At 44.5% G+C, this 26,069-nt stretch overlaps 1 protein-coding gene across 2 annotated transcripts in view; it reads left to right on the top strand.

Moving 5' to 3' along the window:
- The first annotated feature begins 913 nt into the window (after positions 1 to 913).
- The window catches only part of DYNC1LI1 (dynein cytoplasmic 1 light intermediate chain 1), a 52,874-nt gene continuing 27,718 nt past the window's right edge, over positions 914 to 26,069 (top strand). Inside the window, exons 1-4 of one of the 2 annotated variants that reach the window (XM_030551015.1) lie at positions 914 to 1,120; positions 1,346 to 1,419; positions 15,691 to 15,807; positions 22,879 to 23,109. In XM_030551015.1, the coding sequence (XP_030406875.1) occupies positions 987 to 1,120; positions 1,346 to 1,419; positions 15,691 to 15,807; positions 22,879 to 23,109 (556 nt within the window). In that variant the 5' untranslated portion in view covers positions 914 to 986. Of the gene's footprint in view, positions 1,121 to 1,345; positions 1,420 to 11,664; positions 12,744 to 15,690; positions 15,808 to 22,878; positions 23,110 to 26,069 lie in introns of those variants that run through there. The other variant, XM_030551016.1, reaches the window with a different exon arrangement.

Genomic DNA, 26,069 nt, shown 5'->3' with positions numbered 1-26,069 from the left:
CACTGCAAGTGCTTTTCTTGCTGTTTCCTTGGCTCCTTCTTTCTGCCTATTCCCCGACTGCTGCTTCTCTCTGGGCAACACTACACTACCTACTTTGGTGTAACTATGTGGCCTAGGGGTGTGAAACCCCACATCCCCAAGCGACAGTTATACCAGGTTGGCATGTATGAATATATACATTATGGTGGGGGTGAGGTGTATTGAACATTAACACATTATCCATGCATTTAAAAATTGTATGTTCTATGTCTTTCCCAGACTTTGTCATCTTAGAAGTAAGTGTGTTTTCTTCAGGACAGGCAGTGTGTTACATTTGGAGAATGTGTAGCACATTGTACATAGTAAATAACAATGACAATCATTCTGAATCAACAGGATGGGACAGGAGACTATGATTTAAAGAGGGGGGGATTTTTTTCTAGATCTTGCCTTCTTCGTTAACCTCTCCCATAACTATCTTCTTAATAAGAAGTGTGGCCTGAGAACAGCTCACTCTGGGGAATTGTGGTGACAGAAAGGAAATTGCCTCCCCTCCTCCCCAGCGACAGTGGGTAACATCCCTATGTGTGGTTAGGGTGCCCCTATGTCTCCATTTTATAGGGATAATCCTGATAGTTGGGGCTTTGTCTTACATATGCGCCTATTACCTCCTGTCTCATTCCTGATTTTTCACACTTGCGATCTGCTCAGCCTACCTGCCCTGTGTGGGATGCTGGCTGAGCCAGCCACCTTTCTGGGGCCCGCAAAAAAATCCTCCCCATCCCGTGGATAATCCAGGAGGCACGTGCAGGCGCTACTGCGGGTTCTACGCCGGGCGGGACTAGGCGCCGGGCCGCCCACTGCGCCCCCAACACGGGTACCGGCCCCGCCCCCTATTGGCCCCGCCCCTTCTGAGCTCCCAACATCCGGGTACCTGCCAGCCGGCCGCGCCGCCGCCCGCTCTCTGTTCTCTCTCATTGAGGCGGACTGGAGGGAGCGCAGGGAAGATGGCGGCGGGGCAAGCCGGCTCCTTCGGTTCCTCTTCCTCCTCGCCGGGGCTCGGCGCGGGGGGCGGCCCGGCCGCCGGCAACAACGCGGAGCTGCGGGCGGGGGGCGAGGAGGACGATGGGCAGAACCTCTGGTAACCGCCGGGCCCCCGCCCCGCGAGAGCCTCCGCCCGGGCGGGGGGGAGACACGGCTCCCTTCGCGGGCCCCCCTGTGAGGCCAAGTGACGCGGGGGGGGGCTGCTCTTGGCGGCGGCGCCCTCGTCCCCCCATCCCCCTGTGCGCGCCCCCGCCCATCCCCGTGTGTGTGTGTGTTGGGGTCTGGCGTGGCCCCTTCCTGACCGGGCTCTGTCTCCTCTCAGGTCCTGTATCCTCAGCGAGGTGTCCACACGCTCCAGGTCTAAACTGCCTTCGGGGAAAAACGTCCTGCTGCTAGGTAAGTCGGGGAGGGGTCTGGCGCCGGGCGGCGCCCCAGTAGTGCGGAGGTGGGGCAGAGTGTACAGGTTGCCAGGGGCCGGATTAGTGCCCCATGGAGGAGCTGCCGCTGCTATTTGGGCGGGGCGAGTCGTGCCCCACGTCTCGTAGCGCCTCCCCCCGTTGGGAGCTGGGGTTGCCCCCCTGAGGGGGCGGCTTTTGAGGAGGGTGGCGCTTGCCATCTGTCTTCCCTCTGGCGAGGGCGGGTCCACAGTGTCCCTGGGAGGCTCCCTCAGCATCTCCGTCGTTCCAGGCTGTAAGCATGGCTGGAGATCGTGGCCGGCCCCTGTCCATAACGCACAAAATCTGCGTCCAGAGCCCCTGCAACTTCCGCGCTGCAGCTTTTTGTTAGCTGGGTGGTTGGGGTAGAGGCTGTTTAGGAGTCCCGGCTGGGTCCTGGCCACCATGTACAGGGCTTGTCAGCAGCTGTATCATCATGATGTTGTGCAGCAGCAGTGGCATCTCTCCCAGTGAAAGTGTCCAAACCCTGACCTGCTTCTGGCTGTACTTGGCACTTACTGTGGCCTGAGGGCAATCGCAGTTATTTGCGGGGGGAACAGGGGGAGAACTAGAAGCTGTAAAAGTAAATAACATGCAATCATGAAAAATACAGAAAACTTATGTGTGGGAAGGGACAGGTTGTACTTCTTGACAGAAAAGCTAGTAAACAGAGCCAAGAACAGACAACTTAAGCCTTAGGGGATGCATTGATGAATTTCTTGACTATCTTCCCTTACAACATACTAAGACAAATCAGTTTGCAGAGCTGTGTTAGGAAACCATGTCTCAAGATCCTGGAAGAGGCAGCTCTTGTGGTCTCCAGTGAATCTTTGTGTGGAGAGTTTGTCATGCTTATCTATTGGTTAATGTCCCTTGAGAGGGTGATTGAGATTAGTTTATTAAAAAAAAATCAGTGTCCTTTTTCTCCTTCCCAGTGTAAATTTAATTGGGGGACTTAAGATGGCCAATATGGATGAAAGTGCCATGTAAGGTTGAGGTTATGTTCTAGTGGAACTGGTGTAGATCTCATTAATTTTTAAACGTTTTTTTATTTATTTTATATTGTGAAGTGGGATTGATACTCCTTTTAACTGCCTCCTGTTCCTAGCTAGATTGTGTTTGTCTCACATTTTCATGTATGAGATAACTACTCATTTCAGTTATCAGCATTGTTTTTATGGTAAGCATCTTTTGAAAGTTTAAGTGGATTGACTTATTCGGGCTGGACTGGGGAAATTTCTTTCCAGGTGTGGTCCTGGCTGCCAGTATTACTCTTCCCCCCTTTCCTTTATTCTCTTCCTCTTCTAGCCTCAGAGCAGTGGTTCTCAAACTTTTTTTTTTTTGTTTGTTTTTTTTTTGCGGACCACTTGAAAATTGCTGAGGGTCTCTGCGGACCACTTAATGATCTTTTCAAATGTTTGTACTGTTAGCTAACTATTGTAAAGCACTTTGGATAAAAGTGCCATATAAAAAGAACTAACTTTTTTTGTTCTACAAATAAAAGCACACAACTCATTTTAATATCAGTAGTCTTACCTTTCTAATGTGACGGATATGCCCTCTCTCCCCTGCCGTGTCAGCCCCCAAGCTGGGGCTGGGAAGGAATGGGATCTCCTTGACCTTTGAAGATGAAACTATTATCTCAGTACCAGAATTGATTGTGGGAGTCAGTGCAGAGCACACATGTGAACTGACCAGCCTGTCACAGTTAGGAGACAGGCTTCAGTATGTATAAGGTGGGGCTTCCCATGGCGCTCTCTACCAAATATAATTGAACATGTTGCTGTAATCTAGTCTAGATGTTACACAGACATGGATCACAGTAAATTGAAGGAGAGAAATGTAATCTTCCTAAACAAAATTAGAAAAATGCATTTTGGACTGCTGCTTCTGTTTGTGTCTAGGTGTAGGCCTGAGTGAAATAAGACTGAAAGTATACACCGCTTTCACAGTCCGGAAGGCAGATGCTCTTAATAGAGGTGCAATTGTAGTTTCTTATAATTAATCAAAATGCTTTGCCTTACTTGCATCACCAGGATTAAGTTTTACCAGCTACTTCTCATATAAGCTCTTATTTCTTTCAGACAAGTGTCACGCACCTGCCCAACATCCCCTCTTTATGTAAGGGGGAATGCATGATTTCCCTCCTCTTTTAAACAGACTTCCAGGATAGCAAAGATGTTCTAAAATCAGTCTCATGGATGGTTGGAAGAACAAAACCTATTCAATTATCATTTTAGTCCTATGAGCTATTTTTACTGATGCTTTCATATGGTCAGACTATCTAATTAGGAACAGTAATTCAGCAAAAAATAAAAACTGCAAGAGGATAGTTGCTTCTGATTCCGCCTTTTGTGGTTGGTTCTTCAGGCTGCTGTTAATCTTTACGTCTGTTCCACTGCACTTTCCCTCTCATCCAGGGTTTTTACTGCTTATTAAATCACAGCGATACACTTTAAACTGCTGGAGATGCTATCTATATGAATAAGACCATTTCTTACCTGTGAACTTGTATAGGGAACAGGAGATGTGAGTTCTGTTTCTGACTTACAGATGCATGTGACTTCTCTGTTCTTATTTCTTTGTCTATAAAATGAGGGTTCCTGTCAGAATCTTTGATATTTAGTACATCTTTATAAAGCACTTATGACTTCTGTTGAGCCTTGAATCCCAGGATCTCAAAGTATCACAGTTACTTCAGTCCAGAGGACCTCTTCCTATGCTAAAGTTACATACTGCTTCTTTTTATTATCAAAGTATGGTCATATATTTATGAAATTCTTAATCAGTTTCTGTTCGAAGTTGTAGTCTGTTTCATTTTTGTCTTGGGACCCAAAATACTAGCACAGTGCCCTCTATATGAGACTGTCATTATAAACTCTGCCCTCTTGGACTGTTTTGAAGTCGTTTTAGGAAAGGGCACAAGTGTGAGAGAGTTTTGTTTTTTTTTTAATACAGAACTTGAATCAAATGCATCACTGTTTACTTTTGTAACTCCTACAGATATCTGCATGCTGTGCATCAGTTCTGACATTATAGTCAAAAAAAGGCTGCTGCAGGCAATTAAAGTTTTGGGCAGCTGATAATTAACCGTTTCTCACCTTCCACAAAGAGCTGGCAGCTTGTGTTTCACACTCAGCACTCCTGGAGCCTACTGAGCACCAACATTCATTTTTGTGCTCCAACTGATTGATTGGTATGTCACAGAATTCTTTGTAAACATATGTAGGGTCTGCTACCTAATGGAAAGTGGGAAAACAGCTTTCCATGCTTAGAGATTTTTTGAGAAAAGGCTCATCATTAGACAAGTGATCGTGCCCAATCATCTAATCTTGTTTAAGATTGCAGTTGGTCTCTCCTCCTTCCTCATCCTTCTCCAAAACAAACCCCCCTGCTTTCTTGATGTGAAAGTGCTGATACGGGATCCACTTCTACTTCTTTGATTTGCTCTGCCTGTTTAAAGCAGGATGATATAGGTTGATCAGAGGCAATTTTATAGGAGCTCTGTCATGCTAGAAGAGATACTTACATATGTTGCAACGCTACCTCATTGTAATTGTGAACTTCATATAGATTCTCTTTATTCTGAATATTCTCCTGTCTGAGGTTCATTTGATTTAGTGAGATGTGTAATTTTTGGTTGAGCATTCTAAATCAAATACTGAAAAGAGATTATTGACAGAGGGTGTCTTCAAAAGGCTGTAATACCTACCTGGTCACAATCTGATAAGGGTTGGTTGGTTTGGGTATTTATACCATTGGTTACACTGTCAGTGTTCTGGTCACTTACTAGTGCAAGTTACCTTAAAGCATTTGATATTCACTTGACTTCCCAAGCATATTATATTTACCACTTAATCTCCACCAAAGTACAAAAGGATACAAGTACTCAAATTTAAGTGGTCACACATTTAAAGAATATAGTATAAATGTACATTTTTTGGTTTGTAGATAAAGCGTTCTGTTTTCTTTAAGAAGATGAACAGGACACAGCTAAACAAGATGAGTTAACTGGGAGTTGACTTCATATGAGGCCCTGTAGCAAATATAATTGTTACACAAGTTATTTCTTGCTAATGATTCACCCTCCAAATAATGCAATTTGAAAAATGGGTGGATGTTTACTAAAAGTCTCCATGGATAAGGTGGAAGCATTTGCAAGTGAAAAAATGAAAAATATTTTAAAACTTTGATAGACACAATTATTGATGTAGATAATCTACTTTTAAGAAGAAAATTACTCCCCCCAAAACTGTTCTTGTGCTGTGCCAGTTACCATTGACTTTTCTGTGTCTACTCAAATTCGAGACAAAATTATTGAAGTGCTCCAGTAAAAATAAAACACCAGTTCATGCTGAAGCTTAACATTGTAGAGATGACTTTAAGGTTTCAGGAATAGGGTATGGCTTTTGTACAGTGCTTGCTTATCCCCTTTATGGTATAAAATAAGATGTTGTCTGTCGAAAGGACATTCTGAAATCTTGTCTGTGCAAGAGAAAAATGACTGAACTTTAGCAACTTCCATCAAAAGTATCACTTTACTGGTGGTAGAGATGTATAAATGCTAGTATTGTAGGCTGCTCAAGGGTTCAGAGAATGTTTTCATGACATCGTAAATATCTAAACTACAGGTCATTCTGTTGCTAGTACAGTTGGAGCTGCAGTGGTAAAGAGAAATGTTTATGAATTTTCCTAATGTAGACAACATCTAATAGCCTTCACTACTAGTATGACATTAAAGCAGACAAAAAATAGCATACAGAAACAGTAGCTGATTGTCCCTAAAACTAGTAAAACTAAATGACTTCTTTAAAATATCATGAAGCCTCCTGTGTCACCACCTTTTCTGACAGACAAGTGAAGCTACCTTCTCACAGAAGGCAACATGACAAAATGAGTCATTCAAATCTTGGCAAAATTATAGCAACTTCAGCAGCATATTTGCTTGCATGGCAGCTTGTAATAGAAAGTCTTGCCATTTGTTCATGAGTGACAAATTTAGGAAGCCCAGCTGAAAATTTGCAACAAAGAATGTAGCCATGGGTACTCATTCCCAAATGGTGAGGGAAGCTTCAACTCTTTCTGTGGCAGACAAAAATTTTAGTTGGAACTATCTGCTATACAACAAAATAGAGATCCTCACCGGGGGGTGGGATCAGACTTCTTGAAGTTGTGAAATCTGATTTATCTGCATTTTTGGAGAAATGGCTCTGCTTTTTGCTAAATTTAGAAGCAGTGGAATATCAGCTATATTTTGGCTTTTGCACTAGCAAAACTGAAAGACGTAACTTCACTTTAGTTGTAACTTAGTTGTAATTCCCTGTTCTTGTCTAAAATTTCTCAATTTTTCCTTTTGGTCTTAAAGTTTTTCATCTTGAAATGTTAATTAGATAAGCAGGACTTTTATAAAATGGAAAAATTCTTAAATCTCTTTTGGCACAAAACTAAACCCAAAACCAAACTTCAGAATTATAAACTTCACATGACTGGACTCACTGGGGAATGTAATTTGGAGTAAGTTTGAATTCTTTGTAGCTAAGGCCTTATCTACACTGCAGAGATAAGTTGACCTAAGTTACTCAACTCCAGCTACATAGCTTTGGTCAACTTACTGCAGTGTCTACACTGCACTGCGTCAATGGGAGACACTATCCCATCGACTTACTGTACACTTCTCATTCTGGTAGAGTACTGGAGTCAACAGGAGAGTGATCTGAAGTCGATTTAGTGGGTCTAGTGAAGATCTGCTAAATCGATCCCTGGTGCATTGATTGCAGCAGCCTCAATCCCTAGTAAGTTTAGACGTGTCCTGAGATAAGTGACTAAAATGCACTGTCTCACTATTCTGTGGTGGTATAAATGTAGCCATGAAATCCTGTGTAAAAACATTTATCAATCCCTGGTAAATGAGAACTTTTCATTATGAAGCATAATGGCAAAATGGCTATCCTTTTAAAAAAAAATTCTTCAGATGCAGTCAATGCACAAAAGTTTGTGAATGTTAGCTATATGTGGGAAGCCTGAAGAGTCTGTTATTACATTAAGACAGTTTGGGGCAAAGAAGTCTGGTCCGGGGTGCACGCTCTCTCGCTCTCTATTTATTTTTAGGACTCATTTTTCATTTTAACGTATAGACCAGTTAATGGTTATTTGTAAAGTCTCTCAGAATTTGTTTTGTACTCTCGAGTAAGTGCTTGTAATTTTGAGGAGGACGTACGTATAGAAGATGGTGTAAAAAAGTGGCTAATGCCTGCTTTATGTGCAAAAGTCAATATAATGTTAACTATGGAACTTCAAGTGGCACTTCCATAATACTGATTCTTATAATATCCCTGAGATGGGGAAACTAATTTATTGAGAATAATCACTGGCAGTATTTGAACCGATTGTATTTGTAGGATCATGGTGCAAGGCTCATTGGACCTCCAGGCTTCTTTGGAATGCATAGCTAATGTGAGGAAATGAAGAGAACATCACCTTTTGGAGCATTATTCTAATTGATTTTCATTGTAGATGTGCCCAAACACTTAAATCTTGGGCATAGTGTTAGGAAACACTAAAATAATTTTATATTTTGGCTGGAAGTGGATAGGAAGGAAGGTGTCACAACAGTAACCTATTTTAAAGCTGTGTTCTAGGTCTTTCAGGGGACCAAGTTTCCCCTGGCTTTATAAAATAAGTATAAAAGAAACACATGTGACCCCATTAAATTGTCTTACTTGAGTAGTGTTCCATGCTATCATACTGATATCCACAGTGCTTTGTTTGAAATAGTGTTCTTTTGTTTTTGTGAGTAGACAACATGTTGCCTGTTAAACATAAACCTTATTCTAGTATGGGGTAGGCAAACTACGGCCCACGGTCCACATCTGGCCTGACAGACAACTTTAATCTGGCTCTCGAGCTCCCGCTGGGGAGCGGGTGTGACATTCCTATCTGGTATTATCTGGATCTACTAGGTCCTCCAATCCTTGACTCTGGGAGCCAGCCTTACCCTACTCTGCTGTGAGAACCCCCACTCCTGGGCTGTTCACACAAGCTTCTGGCATGTAAGCTGCTCCTTAGATTGTGCAACTGAATGACATTAGCCAATATCTCCAGTCCCAAACACAACTCTAGGAACCTCCGTCTTGCAGCGTCCAGTGGGCATAACTGGATGCTGCTGCAAGCTTATTTGAGTTTGTCAGTTTAACAAAGAAATTGATATGTATCAGGCTTGTTATCCCAAGGGGAGCCTCTGACATATTGCAAACCAAACACTGCTTCAGGTAGAATAAAAAACCAAATGTATTAACTATAAAGATAGAGTTTAAGTGATAAGCCAAAGCATAACAGGTCAGATTTGGTCTAATTAAATAAAAGCAAAACACATTCTAAGCTGAATTTAACACTTTCAGTGCTCTTACAAACATGGATGCTTCTCACCGCTGGCTGGTTGCCCTTCAGCCAGGCTCTCCCCTTTGATCAGCGCTTCAGTTGCTTGATGTGGTGTCTGTAGATGCTGGTGGAGGAAAGATCGAGAGAGCATGGCAAATGTCTCTCCCTTTTATCATGTCCTTTCTTCCCTTTTGGCTTTGCACCCCGCATTCCCTTCAGAGTCAGGTGAGCATTACCTCATCACAGTTTCAAACTGACCAAAGGCAGGGGGGTGACTCCCTGCAGAGTCTAACAGATTCTTTGTTGCTGCCTAGGCCAGTGTCCTTTGGTCTTGTGAGGCTGGGCTGGGTTTGTCCAGTACCTTCCCTGCTGAGGTGTTAACTGCCTCTCTGTTCTTGGAGAGTTTTTTCCTGGGCTAATTTTAAGCCATGATGAGGCTGAAAATGTATCCTAACTACATACATGAAATTATAACCTGTAACAGTTTCTATAACATCACTATAATAACCATGCTCAGTGCATCATGAGCCATCTGAAGACACCCAACGTGACAAATTTTGCATTGGATGCCACACAATCATTTTACAAGGATGAACATGGGGATGCTGGGTGGTCCTCCGAGGTACAGAGGGTCACAGCGGGCTCTGGGGCTTGCCTCACTCCTGCACTCCAGCTGGGCAGCGGGGTTGGTGGCTGCTCAGTGCAATTTCCGGGAGCAGTGGCATGTCCCCGCTCCGGCTTCTACGTTTAGGGGTAACCAGCGGGCTCCATGCACTGCCCAAGCTCCATCCTTGCAGCTCCCATTGGTTGAGAACTGTGGACAGTGGGAGGTACAGGAGCGACACCTGCAGATGGGGCAGTGCAGAGAGCCGCCTGGCCACACCTCCACATAGGAGCCAGAGGAGGGACATGACGCTGTTTCTAGTAGCTGCCTGAGATAAGCGCTGCCCAGAGCCTGTACCCTTGACCCCCTCCCGCGCCCCTGCCCCAGCCCTGATCCCCCTTCTGCTCTCCAGACCCCTCGGTCACAGCCTGGAGTGTCCTCCTGAACCCCAAATCCCTCATCCCCAGTCACACCCCAGAGCCTGCACCTCCAGCCAGAGCCCTCACACACACTCTCCATACCCCACTCCCCTGCCCCAAGTCAGAGCCCCCTTCTGCACTGTGAATTCCTCATTTCTGGCCCCACTCCAGAGCCGTCACCCCCTTCTGGATCCCAGCTCCAATTTCATGAGCATTCATAGCCCGCCATACAATTTCCATTCCCAGATGTGTTTCTCGGGCCAAAAAGTTTGCCCACCCATGTATTAGCAGGATGTGAAACACCAACCATAGCTCCAAAAGCTGTCTTTGCTGTTTCAGGGCATGTAAGTGACTGACTTGTGTGTGAAATACGTAATCATTTTCTAGATACTAACTTTTATATAAATCTTTCCAAATTTCAGTTAAATGTACAGGTAACCAAAATATGCTACACCTTCTAGTGCAGGGGTGGCCAACCTGTAGCTCCGGAGACACATGTAGCTCTTCTGAAGTTAACATGTGGCTCCTTGTATAGGCACCGACTCTGGGGCTGGAGCTACAGGTGCCAACTTTCCAGTGTGCCGGGGGGGGGGGGGGGGGGCCTCGGGGCTCACTGCTCAACCCCTGGCTCTGCCCCAGGCCCTGTCCCCACTCCACCCCTTCCCGCCCACTTCCCTGAGCCTGCCATGTCATTGCTCTTCCCCCCTTCCCCTGAGCCTCCTGCGTGCCACAAAACTGCTGATTGGGAGGCGCTGGAAGCAGGGGGCGGGGGCAGTGTGGAGCTTATGCGGGAAGCTGCTGACATATTACTGTGGGTCTCTGGCAATGTATACTGATACATTCTGGCTCCTCCTCAGGCTCAGGTTAGCCACCCCTGTTCTCGTGCATAGTATATTAAACATTACATAGCTTAGAATGTATAAAAGAAAATCCACAGGTAGTGAGATAGGGCAGTGACAATGTAAACATATTAATTGACAAGATAAAATTTACACATTAATAAAAGGGCTAATGTTCACAGGCTGAAAGTAGTGAGGTTCAGTTTGTATTAAAAGGGAAAAATAGATAAGAGGATATCTCAGTGTGAGTACAAATCAGAATCTGAAGACATCCGATAAAACAGGAATCAGTCAAATAAAAATCTTTTCTCATCCTAATAAGGGGAAAGTAAGATTTTTCTGTTGTATATTCTGAGAGGAGGAGTTTGAGACCTTCCAAGTGTATCCAGCACATCTGTGTCATCTACTTCAGAACTTGGAAACTTCACTCATGGTGAATACAGTAGCTACCTCTTTTCATCCACAGAAACTTTCCTTATGTTTTTTTCTGTTGAACCAAACATGAAAATCATGGCTGGATTAGTTCATTTTGATGAAAGCACAGACTGTTGGACTTCAGGATTGAGGGAGGGAATAAGTTTCTCCTTTTATTACCTGTGAAACAATGCCTATGGCTAGTATTTCCTCTCACTTTCCATTATAATCCCCTGTTTTCATTTGCTTATAACTTTGCCAAACTTTAACCACTCTGGATTAATTTTTCCATATCTGTTCTCTTTCTGGTTGATAATGAGGCAAGGGTAGGTAGTGCTTCCAATGTTAATTTTTCTGATTGTTTTTAAACAGCTCTTGCACCTCTGGTTTTGAACATGACTTGAAATTTGGCAGAGGAACAGTCCTGGGGTCGGAGAAATGCCTTTTGTGCTCTCCATGAAAAAATGGATGGATTTATCAGAATTATTATCCTTTCAAAATCTTCTTGTGCACATGCATCAGACTTAATTTTTCTACTCTTCCTTTATTTTCAGACCACTTCAGCTGTACTGTGTGCATGCCCCCAGACCTCATGAGCTGCCTGCCTGCTGGCTTGCTCTTTCCCATCAAAGTATCCTTTAGCCTGCAGGAGGATACTCTCTGGGCTGGGAATCCAGAAAATCATAAATGTTATGCTGCAATCTAGTTTCATGATCACATACATTGTTTTCTGGGATTACTGATTCATTCAGTACACAAGATAATGAATATGCTCCCTCAGTCGCTGAATACTATCTCCATTATTTGCTAGTACACCTCTACCTCGATATAACGCTGTCCTTGGGAGGCAAAAAATCTTACCGTGTTATAGGTGAATCCGTGTTATATTGAACATGCTTTGATCCACCACAGTGCGCAACCCTCTCTCCCCCCGGAGCACTGCTTTACCAAGCTATATCCAGTTTTGTGTTATATCGGGTGTCATATCGAGGTAGCGGTGTACTGCATCAGATGTACATTCCAGAATTAAGTTCTTGCCCCCAGGACAGACTTCAGGAAGTTTGTCCTACAATGATAGTCAAATAGTTTTAGCAAGTCCCAACTGAACCCTGTCATGCTATACTAAATACACCAATTTAGTAAATTCAGCTCACAATTGTTACCACAGAGGCAACTCTGTAGTACAGTGGTTTTCAACTTCTTCCATACTACAGCCACCTCCCATTTCCCAGTATGGGAGGTGTGGGTTGATTGCAACCTTGAGGTGGAGAACTCATTCCAAGTAACTCTCCTTTGTGGGGAGATTGAACAAGTACCAGGTCCAGTGCTGTAACAAGGGCGAGGCGAGTGAGGCACTTGCCTCGGGCTCCTAAAGCTGAGGGATGCAGAAAGGCCCCAGAGTGTTCCTGCCAGAATGAAAGCTGCTGCTGCCTTGGCAACAAGATGCCAGCAGGCAGCTGCCGGCTGAGGCAGCTTCTGCACATCAGGAGGGGGAGAGGAGGGGCACACGTGCTTCTCAGCCCTCCCCTCCCCCAGCACCCACCTGGAGGAGATGCTGAGTGGGCTTCCAGTGAGAGTCAGGATCATCTGCATCCAGTGGATCTCACTCACCTGAGCAGCTTCTGGGGCTTTGGTGAGTGTTCTGACCGTGTGATCTTCCCCCCTCCCCCCACCACCACTCCTGCAGACTGGGCAAGGGGCAGCCCCATCCTCCTCCTTCCCCCCCCCCGTGAGGCTACAGTGAGGGGTAGCAGGGGAGGAAGGAAGCCACATGTAACTGCAGTCTCCTCCCTCCCCCAGAGTCCACCCCCTCTCCAGCCCCCAAACTCTGTCCCAGAGCCTGCCTCCAGCCCTCCGCACTCCCTCCCAGAGCCTGCACCCCTCCAGCCATCCTGCACTCCCACCCTGTGCCCTAGCCCAAAGTCTGCACCCAGCACCTAAACTCCCTTCCAGAGCCTACACCACACCCTGTTCCCCAGTCCAGAGCCTGCACCCAGCCCTCTGCACTCCCTCCCAGAGTCTGCACCCCCACCCTGTGCCCCAGCCCAGAACCTGCACCCAAACTTCCTCCCAGAGCCTGCACCCCACCTTGTTCCCCAGCCCGGAGCCTGCACCAAGCACCCAAACTCTATTCCAGAGCCTACATCCTAGAGCCCAACCTCTCAAGTGTCCTACACCCCAATCCCCTACCCCAATCTAGGGCCTGCATCCCAGACCTCCTTCCCCAACCCAAACTCCCTCGCAGAGCCTTAGGCAGATGTGGGGCAGAGTTTGGGGGTGTTGTGGGGGAGCTCTGAGCATTCTGGACACCACCAACATTTCTACAAACCTGCCGTCCCTGATACTTGGAGTGGGGGTGAGGCAGCGAATCGGTGGATCCATTTCCAGTATTTTAATTTTTGGTACTGCATTGATTAACTGCTGTGTGCATTAATATAGTGACCCCCTGGGTCTTTGAATGAGGTTTTATACTTGTGGGTGGAGGTGTGAGGAGGTGAGTGGCAAGTCAGTGGCTGGAGGGGGGCAAATCTCCCAGGTTCAAGATCTGTCTCTGTTGGTCCTTTTTGTTGCTTTTCTCTGGGCTGCAAAGAGGGTTTTCCCAAAGGAAAGTGCTTGCTTGTAACCCCCTAGGCTGTTAGTATGTCTGCTCTTCTCTAGTCAGACCACTTGACAAGTTTGATTATCCTTGGTCTGGCTCCCAGCCCCTCTCCAAGGGTTGCAGCTGTCTGGAGGTGCCTGCCTTCCACATCTTCCTCATTCACACCTCATTCATTCAACAGGGCAATTGATTACAAAGTGAGGGCAGATCTTATTCTACTTCTAGAATTTTTCTAGGCATTTTTCTTTTACCTTAATTGTGCTATCTTATACAAAAATGCATAATGCAGAGATTTATCTACAACTGCATTGATTGACTGCTGTGTGCAGTAATATAGTGAGGGGGTGAGAGCAGCGAGTTGGGGGCGAGCAGGTGGGCAAGTGGCGGATGGGCAAAGAGGAGAGCAGTGAGCCAGCAAGGGTTCTAGGGGTGGGCATGGGGGTTTCTGGCAATGGAGAGAGAAGGTGAAAGAAGGCAAGTGGTGGGTGGGGGACTGACTAGGCGCAGCAAGGCAGCAGGGGGCTAGGGGTTGAAGAGGGGTGTGATGGTGGGGCCAAGCAGGGAGGGGGCGCGTCCTGTTTTACTGCTGTGATCTGGCCACCCTATGGGTGCCGTTTCTGCCCCTCCCCTTTTTGGCCCACAGCTGTTTTGGGGGGTGCCGCTGGGGAAGGAGGGTTTGTTTCCACGGGGGGGTGGTGGCACTGGGTATGTGTTTTGCGGGGGGTGGGGGCAATTTTATATTCTTGCCTTGAGCTCAAAAATAGCTAGTTACGGCTCTGACCAGGTCCTAGCATGCCTTTGCTGCAGCAAAATGACAACTTCCATGGCAAAAATGCCAAATTCTCTGTCATGTTGGAAAAAATGCCACGGTCCCTTGGCTACAAAATTGAAGAGTTCACAGGGCCATTGCTGAAATGGATGGGATAGTTAGCACTTCTTTACAGCTGTTTCAGACTGCATGTGTATTTAGATAAAAGCAGCAAAGAGTCCTGTGGCACCTTATAGACTAACAGACTATTGAAGAATGATCTTTCATGGGTGAGTACCCCTTCTACATGCATCCAGTGAAGTGGGTATTCACCCATGAAAGCTCATGCTCCAATACTTCTGTTAGTTTGTAAGGTGCCACAGGACTCTTTGCTGCTTTTACAGATCCAGACTAACACAGCTACCCCTCTGATACTTGTATTTAGATAGGCATCACTTAGTTTGTTTTTGATGTGATATCTGCAGCTATAAGGGCTAGAAATCCTTTTTTGAAGAGAAGGAAACTGTGACACCCCTCTTCACACACATTACCTTTTAATCTGCCCTTGTAATTATTGCTTACCATCCTGATGGAGGGCTGACTTGAAGTCTGTGGTAGTGGCAACCAGGGAACGACTTTTGGGACAGTTAATTTGCTGCAGAAAAACGTTCATTTCTTCCTTTCCCAGTCCTCATCTGAAGACATTTCATTTAACTGCTTTTAAAAAGATTGTACAAAACATTAAGATTTAGACTACTGCACTTTTCAGTTGACTTTATAGTATTTGTAAGATATTTGAATAATATACTTACTGTGTGTTATCGTGTTCATATTGGAAAAATAATACTGTGCATTCTCATGGATTGAATTGAAACCTAGGCTTTTGTGGATTTAAACCATATTGAATGTCAAAATATAATTTAAATAATTAGTGATTGTGCAATACTCTAAAAATGTTAATTAAGCTAGGAAATAAGAGGAACGTTAAAAATACTACAGTAGAAAAACTACAGTGGTGGTTAATATATTATAAATAGACATGATTCATATTTATGTTGAGGCTGATGCACATGTTTGGAATAAATCGAACACCCATGTTTTCAGGTTGCACGAGCGTCTAGCTGAGTGGCTGCCATTGTTACTTGATATTTCACTTTGCCCCAAAAGAAGTTGTCAGTAGGTAACATTATTTACTCAAAGATTTGATCTATATTAACTTTTGTGTTTTTCTAGGGGAAGATGGTGCAGGAAAAACTAGCTTAATAGGCAAACTTCAAGGAATAGAAGAGTACAAGAAAGGAAGAGGCATGGAATACTTGTACTTAAATGTGCATGATGAAGATAGAGATGGTAAGATCAGTTGTCTCTCCTCAACAGTGAGAAGATTTTTAATTCTAAACTATATGGCTTACAGGCTAATAATGGGATATGGAGTTTTTAATTTCCTAGGTCACTTGCTCAAATTTAGCCCAGGTGTTTAGTAACACTTACCTTAAAGTGGCAGGTTGGTTTATGCAAAATGTTTGTCCAATTCCCAATAAATGGATAGCTGCATAACAGAAATCATCATGATAGGTACCCTCTGTTTAGACTGTCAAGGATAGAATGGTGTTGTGTCTTTAGAATACTTATTATTTGTATTACTATAGCCCCTAGGAGCCCTGGTCAAAGACCAGGACCCCATTAAGCTAGGTGCTATACAAATAGACAACAAAAAGATGGTCTTTGCTCCAAAGAGCTTTCAGTATATGACGAGACAACAGACCAACAGGAAAGTGTGAGGAAACAATGACATAGTATTGGCCAGCATGGTATGGAGTAGTCTCAGCACATCAGTAGCCTAGTTGTCCAGTATTTTGTAGACATTCTAGCAGAAGATAGTTTTAAGGAAATATTTGATGTGGGAAACTGAGGTGGATTTGTGGATGTTTATGTGGAACCCCTCCCAAGCATGAGGGGCAACCTGGAACAAAACAGGAAGGTACTTGTTCGGAATTTTCAAAAAAGTGGATGATGTAGGTTGGCATCATGGGGATAGGAGGCAGGAAGTGACATTTCAGTAGTGAATGAGTGTAGGATGAGGATAGGATGTGAAGAGCCAAGAAAGTGACCACAGGTAGCTTGTGTTTAATGCATTAGTAGGGGGAGCAAGTGGAGGGTTGGAAAGGAGTAACATGGTCAAAACAATGGCCTAGGAAGATTATTTTTGCAGCAGCAGTCTGCATGGATGAGTGGAGAAAGATTGCATTTGTCAGTTTCAGAGAGAAGGATATTACAGTAATTGAGGTGTGAGATGAGAGCCTGGATGGATAGAAAAGGCCATATTCCCCAGATATTATGCAGAAAGAAATTGCAAAACGTAGGGGTAGCCTGGAAATGAGGATAGAGCGAAGTCCGAATCGAAGATTACACCCAGGTTACAGTCCTGAGTAACAGGCTGGTGATGTCTGCAGTGATTGAGAAAAGAGGTGTGTGTGTGGTGGGGGAATGAATAATAGTCTGTTTTAGCCATATAGAATTTGAGCTCATAGCTGGACATCCCTGAGGAGCTGTAAGAAAGGCTGAGATTTTAGTTTGGACAGAAGGAGATGGGTCTGAAGTAGATCTGAGAATCATCAGCGTAGAAAGAATAATTAAATTTGTGTTTGTGGATGCGATTACCCAGGGATAAGGTGTAGAGGAAGAAGATACAGGGACCCAAGATCAGAGCCCTGTGGAATCTCCCTAGAAATTTGAAGGAGGGTTGAGAAGGGTCCTCAAAGGACATACTGAAGGAGTGATTAGAGTGATGGGAAGAAAACCAGAAGAGGCAGTCATGGAAGCCAGAGGACAAGATTTCAGAACCTGCATGGTTGGTAGCATCAAAGGTGGATTAGGGGTCAAGGAGGATAAGAATGGAGTCCTGCCTCTGAGCTTTGAGGAAGAGGTTTTTGTAGATTTTGATGAGGACTGCTTCAATGCAAGAAGCAGGATTGGAGTGGGTCTAGGATGGAATTGGAGGAGAAAAACTACCGACAGCAATTGTAGACCGTGTATTCAATGAATTTAGAGATGAAATGAAGATAGGGCAGTAATTGGAGAGACAAATGGGGTCGGTCAATGGTGGCTTCTTAAAGATGGGAGAGATTTACACATGCTTGTATTGTGAGGGGAAAGAGCCAGGGGAGATCAAGAGGTTAAGGTGGGGATGTGAGTTGTTGTGAGGGGGTGGGATGGGGTCACTGGGGGAAGTGGGTGGTTTAGAGGAGAGCAGACAAAAACTTGTGTGGTGTGGAGGAGGAGCATTGTAGGAGGGGAAGGGTAAAACAAGCCGAGGGGAAGGGAAGGTCACACATTTCGTTAATTTTCTCTTGGAAGAAATTGACGAGATCTTGTGCAGAGAGAGAATTAGAGGAGGGAGAGGTTTTGAGGAATAAATCAAAGGTGGCAGAAAGGTAGCGGCGATTGTGGGCATGGATTCAATTAAGTTAAAGTAGATCTGTTTTAGCTAGAAAGATGGTAGGAAGGAAGAGAAATTCGTAGTGGATAAAGTCAGACTGGTCCTGGGACTTCCTCCAGAGATGTTCTGCGTAGCAGGAGCAGAGGAAGCAAATGTTGTGGGTGATCCAGAGGGGTTGGTAGAGCAGACCTTGCAATGGGGGGGGTGGGCAAAAGTTAAGGGTGAACGCATGGAGAGAATACACAACCATATTAATGGGGGAAAAACTGGAAGAGGGGACTGGGAGCAGATGGAAAAGTCATGAACACTGATGGAATGGAGGTCACAGGCAGTGATAAGTTGAGGGAGTGGGGCGGCTGATGCACAGTGCTGAAAGAAAGTAGGAGATCAGATCGGAGAGGGGGAATTTGGTAACACATAATAGAAAGCAGTCCTTGGTGAAGACAAAGTCCAGTGAAATGTCATTTTTGATGAGTGGGAGCATTGAACCAGGGCTACAGTTTGAAAGAAGAGGTAAGATCAAGGAAATGTGCAGTTAAAGGGTTGGGTTAGGTCATCATCATGGAAGCTGAAGTCAGGTAGAATAAACAGATTTATTAACTACAAAGATAAAATGTAAGTGATAAGTCAAAGCATAACAAGTCAGATTTGGTCAAATTAAAAAAAGTAAAACTCATTCTAAGCTGATCTTAACACTTTCAGTGCCCTTACAGACATAGATGCTTCTCACCACAGACTGGCTGGTTACCCTTCAGCCAGGCTCTCCCCTTTGATCAGTGCTTCAGTTGCTTGGTGTGGTGTCTGTAAATGTAAGTGGAAGAGAGAGAGAACGTGGAAAATATCTTTCCCTTTTATCGTGTCCTTTCTTCCCTCTTGGGTTTGTGCGCCCCCCCCCCACGTTCAGAGTCAGGTGAGCATTATTTCATCGCAGTTCCAAACTGACCAAAGGAAGGGGGATGACTCTCTCCAGAGCAGTGGTCCCCAACCTTTTTGGTGGAGCATCTGCCGAAATGCTGCAAAAATTAGCTGGATGCTCCACCACCGGCCAGGACGCAGGCGCATTTAGATACCCCTGTGGGCGCCATGGCGTCTGTGGGCACCGAGTTGGGGACCCATGCTTCAGAGTCTAACAGATTCTTTTGTTGCTGCCTAGGCCAGTGTCTTTTGTTCCTGTGAGGTTGGGCTGGGTTTGTCCAATGCCTGCCCTGCTGAGGTGTGAACTGCCTCTCTGTTCTTGGAGAGTTTTTTGCCTGGGCTTGCTTTAAGCCATGGGATACATTTTCAGCCTCATAACTATATACACGAAATTATAACCTATAACTTTACTGTAAAAATTGCAAGAACATCGCTATAATAACAATGCTCAGTGCATCATGAGCCTTCCGAAGACACCCAATATGACAAATTTTGCCTTGGATACCACACAATCATTTTACAAGGATTAACATGGGGGTGCTGGGTGTTCCGCTAAGGTACAGAGTGTCATAGTCATAGATTACTGTGATCTTTCTAGATATCTTCAGATAAAAGATGAAGGAGGAGGATGGGTGTAAGATTGAGAGTGGTGGTATGAAAGGCATCGTGGGGAATGAAGTGGGTGGGGATGAAGACAGGGCCAGGATTTGTGTAAATGTCACCAGACGTCACAAGGTTGCAGATGTGGAATTTAGATTTGTGCTAGTGAGAGGAGTGGGGAGCTCAGGGTAGAGAGGAGGAAAGTAGAGAAGTGGTGGGGAACTGCAAAAGGATAAGGATAACCACAAAAGTGGGGTTGAGTCACTGGGGAGGAGAGGAGGAAGATGGATGAGGCACAGTGGATAGGTGTTGTGAAGTTTGCGCTTCTGACTATGCTGTATTTACCTGTTATGTGAATAAACAATACTCCATATTCAATGTTGTCAAATCAACACTCTTAATGAGCACTAAAAACAAGATTTTAAAGAAAAACTGCCCTCATTTTACTGAACCTGAGAACTGTAAATGTTCCAACACTTTTAAATGGCTCACTGGGGGGGAAATGTGTAATTAAAAATGAATGTTTAATATAAACTTAAGAACGTAAGTATTTTTAAGAGGGGATATTTTGTATTTCTTGCAGGTGCAGGGGACTAGCTGTAAAGTATCCCTGTCCATTTCTCTTTTTTCTCCCTGCAAAAAAATCAGGTTTCTGTTTCCTGCAATTCCATCTTTTTGCAAGGCCTGATACTGTTTCTGCCCTTTTGGGCACATAATGCCATGGCACACCCTGTCCCTAGTACTTACGGGTATCATAGAGAAGGCTATGTCTACACTACAGCCAGGATCAACATCCTAAGATCAATCCACTGGCAGTCGATTTAGCGGGTCTAGTCAAGACTCACCAAATCAACAGCAGATTGCTCTCCAGTTGACCCCTGTACTCTACCTTTTACGAGAAGAGTAAGGTAAGTTGATAGTTTCTCCTGTCAACACCCTGCGGTAACTCAACCTAAGGTACATTGACTCCAGCTATGGTATTCACGTAGCTGGAGTTGCATAGCGTAGGTCGACTTACCGTGGTAGTGTAGACATAGCTGAATAGAGAGAGGCAGAGACGTTAGAGGGAGCCATATTGGATTGTGGCTGCTCAAAGCGGGGATGTAAAAGTGATCCTTCAACCCTGATCTAGCTCAATTCTTAAGGGACGGCTGATAGTTTTGGGCACTGAAGGCCTAAATATTCTATTACTATAATACTTGCTTTACACTAATACTGTGAAGACTAACATTAGGTACTTGAAGATGTAAAAGCTTACACAAGTGCCAAGTATTATGTTGAGGTAATGTGTTTTCACCTCAGGAACTTGCTCTAGGGAAGTTGAGATACATTTAAATAGATTCATAGACTCTAGGACTGAAAGGGACCTTGAGAGGTCATCAAGTCCAGTCCCCTTCCCTCATGGCAGGACCAAATACTGTCTAGACCATCCCTGATAGACATTTATCTAACCTATTCTTAAATATCTCCAGAGATGGAGATTCCACAACCTCCCTAGGCAATTTATTCCAGTGTTTAACCACCCTGACAGTTAGGAACTTTTTCCTAATGTCCAACCTAAACTTCCCTTGCTGCAGTTTAAGCCCATTGCTTCTTATTCTATCCATAGAGGCTAAAGTGAACAAGTTTTCTCCCTCCTCCTGATGACACCCTTTTAGATACCTGAAAACTGCTATCATGTCCCCTCTCAGTCTTCTCTTTTCCAAACTAAACAAACCCAATTCTTTCAGCCTTTCTTCATAGGTCATGTTCTCAAGACCTTTAATCATTCTTGTTGCTCTTTTCTGGACCTTCTCCAATTTCTCCACATCTTTCTTGAAATGCATTGCCTAGAACTGGACACAATACTCCAGTTGAGGCCTAACCAGCGCAGAGTAGAGCGGAAGAATGACTTCTCATGTCTTGCTCACAGCACACCTGTTAATGCATCCCAGAATCTTTTTTTGCAACAGCATCACACTGACTCATATTTAGCTTGTGGTCCACTATAACCCCTAGATCCCTTTCTGCTGTACTCCTTCCTAGACAGTCTCTTCCCATTCTGTATGTGTGAAACTGATTGTTCCTTTCTAAGTGGAGCACTTTGCATTTCTTTATTAAACTTCATCCTGTTTACCTCAGATCATTTCTCCAATTTGTCCAGATTATTTTGAATTATGACCCTGTCCTCCAAAGCAGTTGCAGTCCCTCCCAGTTTGGTATCATCTGCAAATTTAATAAGTGTACTTTCTATGCCAACATCTAAGTCGTTGATGAAGATATTGAACAGAGCCGGTCCCAAAACAGACCCCTGCGGAACCCCACTTGTTATACCTTTCCAGCAGGATTGGGAACCATTAATAACTACTCTCTGAGTATGGTTATCCAGCCAGTTATGCACCCACTTGATAGAAGCCCTATCTAAATTGTATTTGCCTAGTTTATCAATAAGAATATCGTGAGACCCCGTATCAAATGCCTCACTAAAGTCTAGGTATACCACATCCACTGCTTCTCCCTTATCCACAAGACTCGTTATCCTGTCGAAGAAAGCTATCAGATTGGTTTGACATAAGTTGTTCTTTACAATATTTTCTTTACTGTGTCTCTTCTTTTAAAGAAACCAGTTTGGCTGTTAAATTTCAGATATAAGGTACAGTAACTCCTCACTTAACGTCCTCCTGCTTAACGTTGTTTCAAAGTTACGTCACTGCTCCAATAGGGAACGTGCTCATTTAAAGTTGTGCAGTGCTCCCTTATAACGTTGTAAGAGTCTGTGGAAGAGCAGTGACTTTACAAGGGAGCATTGCACAAGTTCCTCTTCTCTGCCTCCTTCTCCTCACTCCCAGCGCTTCCCCCGTCGCCAAACAGGTGTTTGGCAGCGCATAGGACTTTCTGGTAGGGAGGGGGAGGAGTGGGGAAGCACTGTGTCTTTCTCCAGAGAGGAGGTGGAGTAGAGGGTGGGAAGAGGCCTGGAGTGGAGCAGGGGCAGGAAGAGGCGGGCTTGGAAGAGGCAGGCCTGTTGCATCCCCTGGCAAAGTCGGCGCCTATTCCTCTGGGGAGAAGCTGCCGCTGTGTCCTTGCCTGCAGCGGGCTGTGCCTTTGTGGGGTAAGCCAGGGGCACCTCCCAACCACAGTACAGTATATAATGCCTTTTGTCTGCCCCCCAAAAATTTCCTTAGAACCTAACCCCCGCATTTACATTAAATCTTATGGGAAAATTGGATTTGTTTAACATCGTTTCACTTAAAGTTGCATTTTTCAGGAACATAAGTACAACGTTAAGTGAGGAGTTACTATATGCAAAGATGTTGCATGTTCCTTGGGTTTTACATACTGTGTCATGGAGGCCAGGAGCTGAGAAATCTGATATTAGTAGAACTGTCAAAACAATTCTAATATACTAAACATGATCCTATAGACTACATTTTAAAAGGATAATTTACAAGACACAAACTAAAATCTGTATTTTCTACCTTTTATTACAGATCAAACTAGATGTAATGTGTGGATTTTGGATGGTGATCTGTATCATAAAGGTCTCCTTAAATTTGCAATGGAAGCTAACTCTCTAAAGGACACTCTGGTTATGCTGGTCATAGACATGTCTAGGCCTTGGACTGCATTGGATTCCTTACAAAAGTGGGCAAGTGTTGTAAGAGAGCATATTGACAAATTAAAAATTCCTCCTGAAGAAATGAAAGAAATGGAACAAAAGTGTGAGTATTTTAAAAAATAGAAACTGCTGAAATTAATCCTTTTTTGATCTATTTAACTTCTGATGCAGACTGTTTTTATTCTTTGGAAATTCAGTAAAGTAACTATTTTGAGTTAGGTTATCTAAACTGTTCTATTAAAGTACCTCCAATGCACAAGTAATATTTCTCTGTTTAGAAAAACTTTGAATTAGCATAAAAGTTGTAACTTCTAAAAGCCTTGCTCTTCAAAGTTTGTGTCTTGCAGTTCTGTTCAACTGCACAGCTAGGTAGATATAAGGCATTGGGCTTAAAAGGCAGCACATAGGCACCATTTCCACCTTCATCGCTTGGGTAATACTAATTGTGTTTGTTCAAAGACCTTGTCTATGCTGGAGAATTTTGAACCAATGTGCCTCTGTTTAGGCTTTCGTGACATAGTAAAAATGTCTGAGCCCTGTCTACATTAACTTTTACACTACTGATAGCACTAATGCTAGTGAGCATCAGCTGCTAAGTCCAGTGTTGCAACACCAGGTGGAGCAGTACCTAACTACATCTAAAAATCTGGGCCTAAGTGACATGCTTACAGTGGTACAGGAAGTCTGTGGCAGAGCAGAGATTTGAACCAAATCTCCGAATCCTAGGCTAGGGCCCTAACGGCCAGATCATACTTTTTAGGTAGAACTGTGCTTTGCTAAAGTGTACGGTACTGCAATAGTTGACACAGTTCTGGAATTGAAACCTTAAGTTAAATGTTAAGACAGTCTGCTTGTTTATATAGTTGGTTAAATATCTGTTGGGGCTTTGTATAAGGATGGATTATCATTGTGAGTCACATTCAATCATTCCTTCGAGGATTTTCTTAAAGGACTGGTTTAGTGGCTGTTTTTTATAGGGGAGCCCAAAACCTGCTCCAGGACCTGGTTTTATTCGTTGGGTTGGAAGCGTTATGGAGGCAATGTCTCTGCCTCAAGTAAAATAATGCTGGAGTCTTTGCCTCTAGTTGCCTAATAGTGTCCCTTACTTGGTGAATGTCACTGAAAGGCTATAAAGTGTTCCATGTGAAAAATAAGTTTTTTTTCCTGCTTTCTTTAGTGCTTGTTTCTTTATTGAGCACATCTGGTTCTTGTGTTTGCTGTCATACATATATACAGGAAGTCCTCACTTAACGTTGTAGTTATGTTCCTGAAAAATGCAACTTTAAGCGAAATGATGTTAAGCTAATTCAATTTCCCCATAAGAATTAACGTAAATGAGGAGGTTAGGTTTCCGGGAAATGTTTTTCACCAGACAAAAGACTATAAGTTTTAAACAAACAAACTAATACTGATACACAGTGATGATGATTGTGAAGTTTGGTTGAGGTGGAGGAGTCAGAGGGTGGGATATTTCCCAGGGAATGCCTTACAGCTAAATGAACTAGTAGTTGACTGAGCCCTGAAAGGTTAACTCTCAGAACACAGTACAAGGCAGCAGGCAAGGAGGGAGGGCAAACAGAGACACACACCCTGTGTGAGAGAGAAAAAATGCACATTTCCCCTTGTAAGTAGCTGACCCCAGACTTAAGTACACTGCCTTGTTAATTAAATCAGCTTGCTGAGACCTGAGATGACAGCTACTGCCTAGAAGCTCCCTTCCTCCGTTGTGTCCCCCCCGCCCCCTGCTCTATGGAAGATGGGGTAAGCAGGAGCAGGGGACACCCCCTGACATTAGCCCCCCTATTTCCCTCTCCCCCTGTACAGCAAGCAGGAGTCTCTGGGAGCAGTTCCAAGGCAGAGGGCAGGAGCAGCACATGACATTGGGGGGAGGGACAGCTGCTGCACAGGGAACTTAAGGGAGTGGGGGCTGATAGGGAGCTGCTAGTCCACCATGGTTCCAGCCACCCACTAGCTAGTTGCAACGGACTACTCTTCCTGCAAGCAGTGGGCAAAAAGGCTGCTTCCAAACAACATTAGAAGGCAGCATTTCACAACTTTAAACGAGCATGTTCCCTAATTGATCAGCAACATTAACCAGGATGACTTTAAGTGAGGAGTTCCTGTACATACATGGCTAACTCTAGCCGCATAGCAAAAAGTGAACTAATAAGCCCTGGCCATAGACTAACCTAAGCATATCCTATAGAAGCCCTACCCTCCATCCATGCAAAAGTTGTAAAGGGTTGAGAGAGGGCTCTTGTGGCCCTCCTAAGGTTCTGCTAGAGCAGGGGTTCTCAGACTGGGGGTCGGGACCCCTTAGGGGGTTGGGAGGTTGTGAGGAGTTGCAAGCTATCAGCCTCCTCCCCAAACCCCACTTTGCCACCAGCATTTATAATAATGTTAAATATATTAAAGTGGTTTTAATTTATAACCAGGGATCACACTCAGAGACTTGCTATGTAAAAGGGGTCACCAGTACAAAAGATTGAGAATCACTGTGCTAGAGGAACAGGAAATGAGCTCTTCTTCTGCAGCCATTGGTTCCATTGCTGAACATTCTAAGAGTGCATCTACATTGGGATAGAAGACCTGCGGTTTGTCCACATTGGCTGACTCAGGCTTGTGGGGCTTGGGCCATGGGGCTTAAAAATGGCTGTGTAGGCATTTGGGCTTGGGTTAGTCCCTGGACTCTAAGACCTTCCCCTCCTGCCGGGATCCCACAGCTTGGATTCCAGCCTGAACCTGAACATCTACACATCAGTTTGTCAGTCCTGCAGCTGAAGCCCAAGTCAGCTGACCCAGGCCAGCTGTGGATGTTTAATTGCTGTACAGGTGTAGTCTAAGTGTATGTCTTCTCTGCAGTGCTAACTTAAGTAATTAGCACCTGGGTCAGCCTAACTCAGGTGTGAGCAACAACCCTGAAAAGCCATATTCAAATTACTCTCCTCACTGGTGCTGCATTCATGCATGTGTATCGCTGGGACTTCTAGGGGCCATCCCATTGTGCTGCAGTAAGCTGAACTGTGCTGATTCTTTCCCTGAGGGTATGTCTACATCTACAAT

This window comes from Gopherus evgoodei, chromosome 2 (assembly GCF_007399415.2).
Source record: "Gopherus evgoodei ecotype Sinaloan lineage chromosome 2, rGopEvg1_v1.p, whole genome shotgun sequence".
NCBI classification, from domain to species: Eukaryota; Metazoa; Chordata; order Testudines; family Testudinidae; genus Gopherus; species Gopherus evgoodei.
The sequence above is the reverse complement of the archived record's forward strand: the minus strand, read 5'-3'. Positions and strand labels throughout refer to the sequence as shown.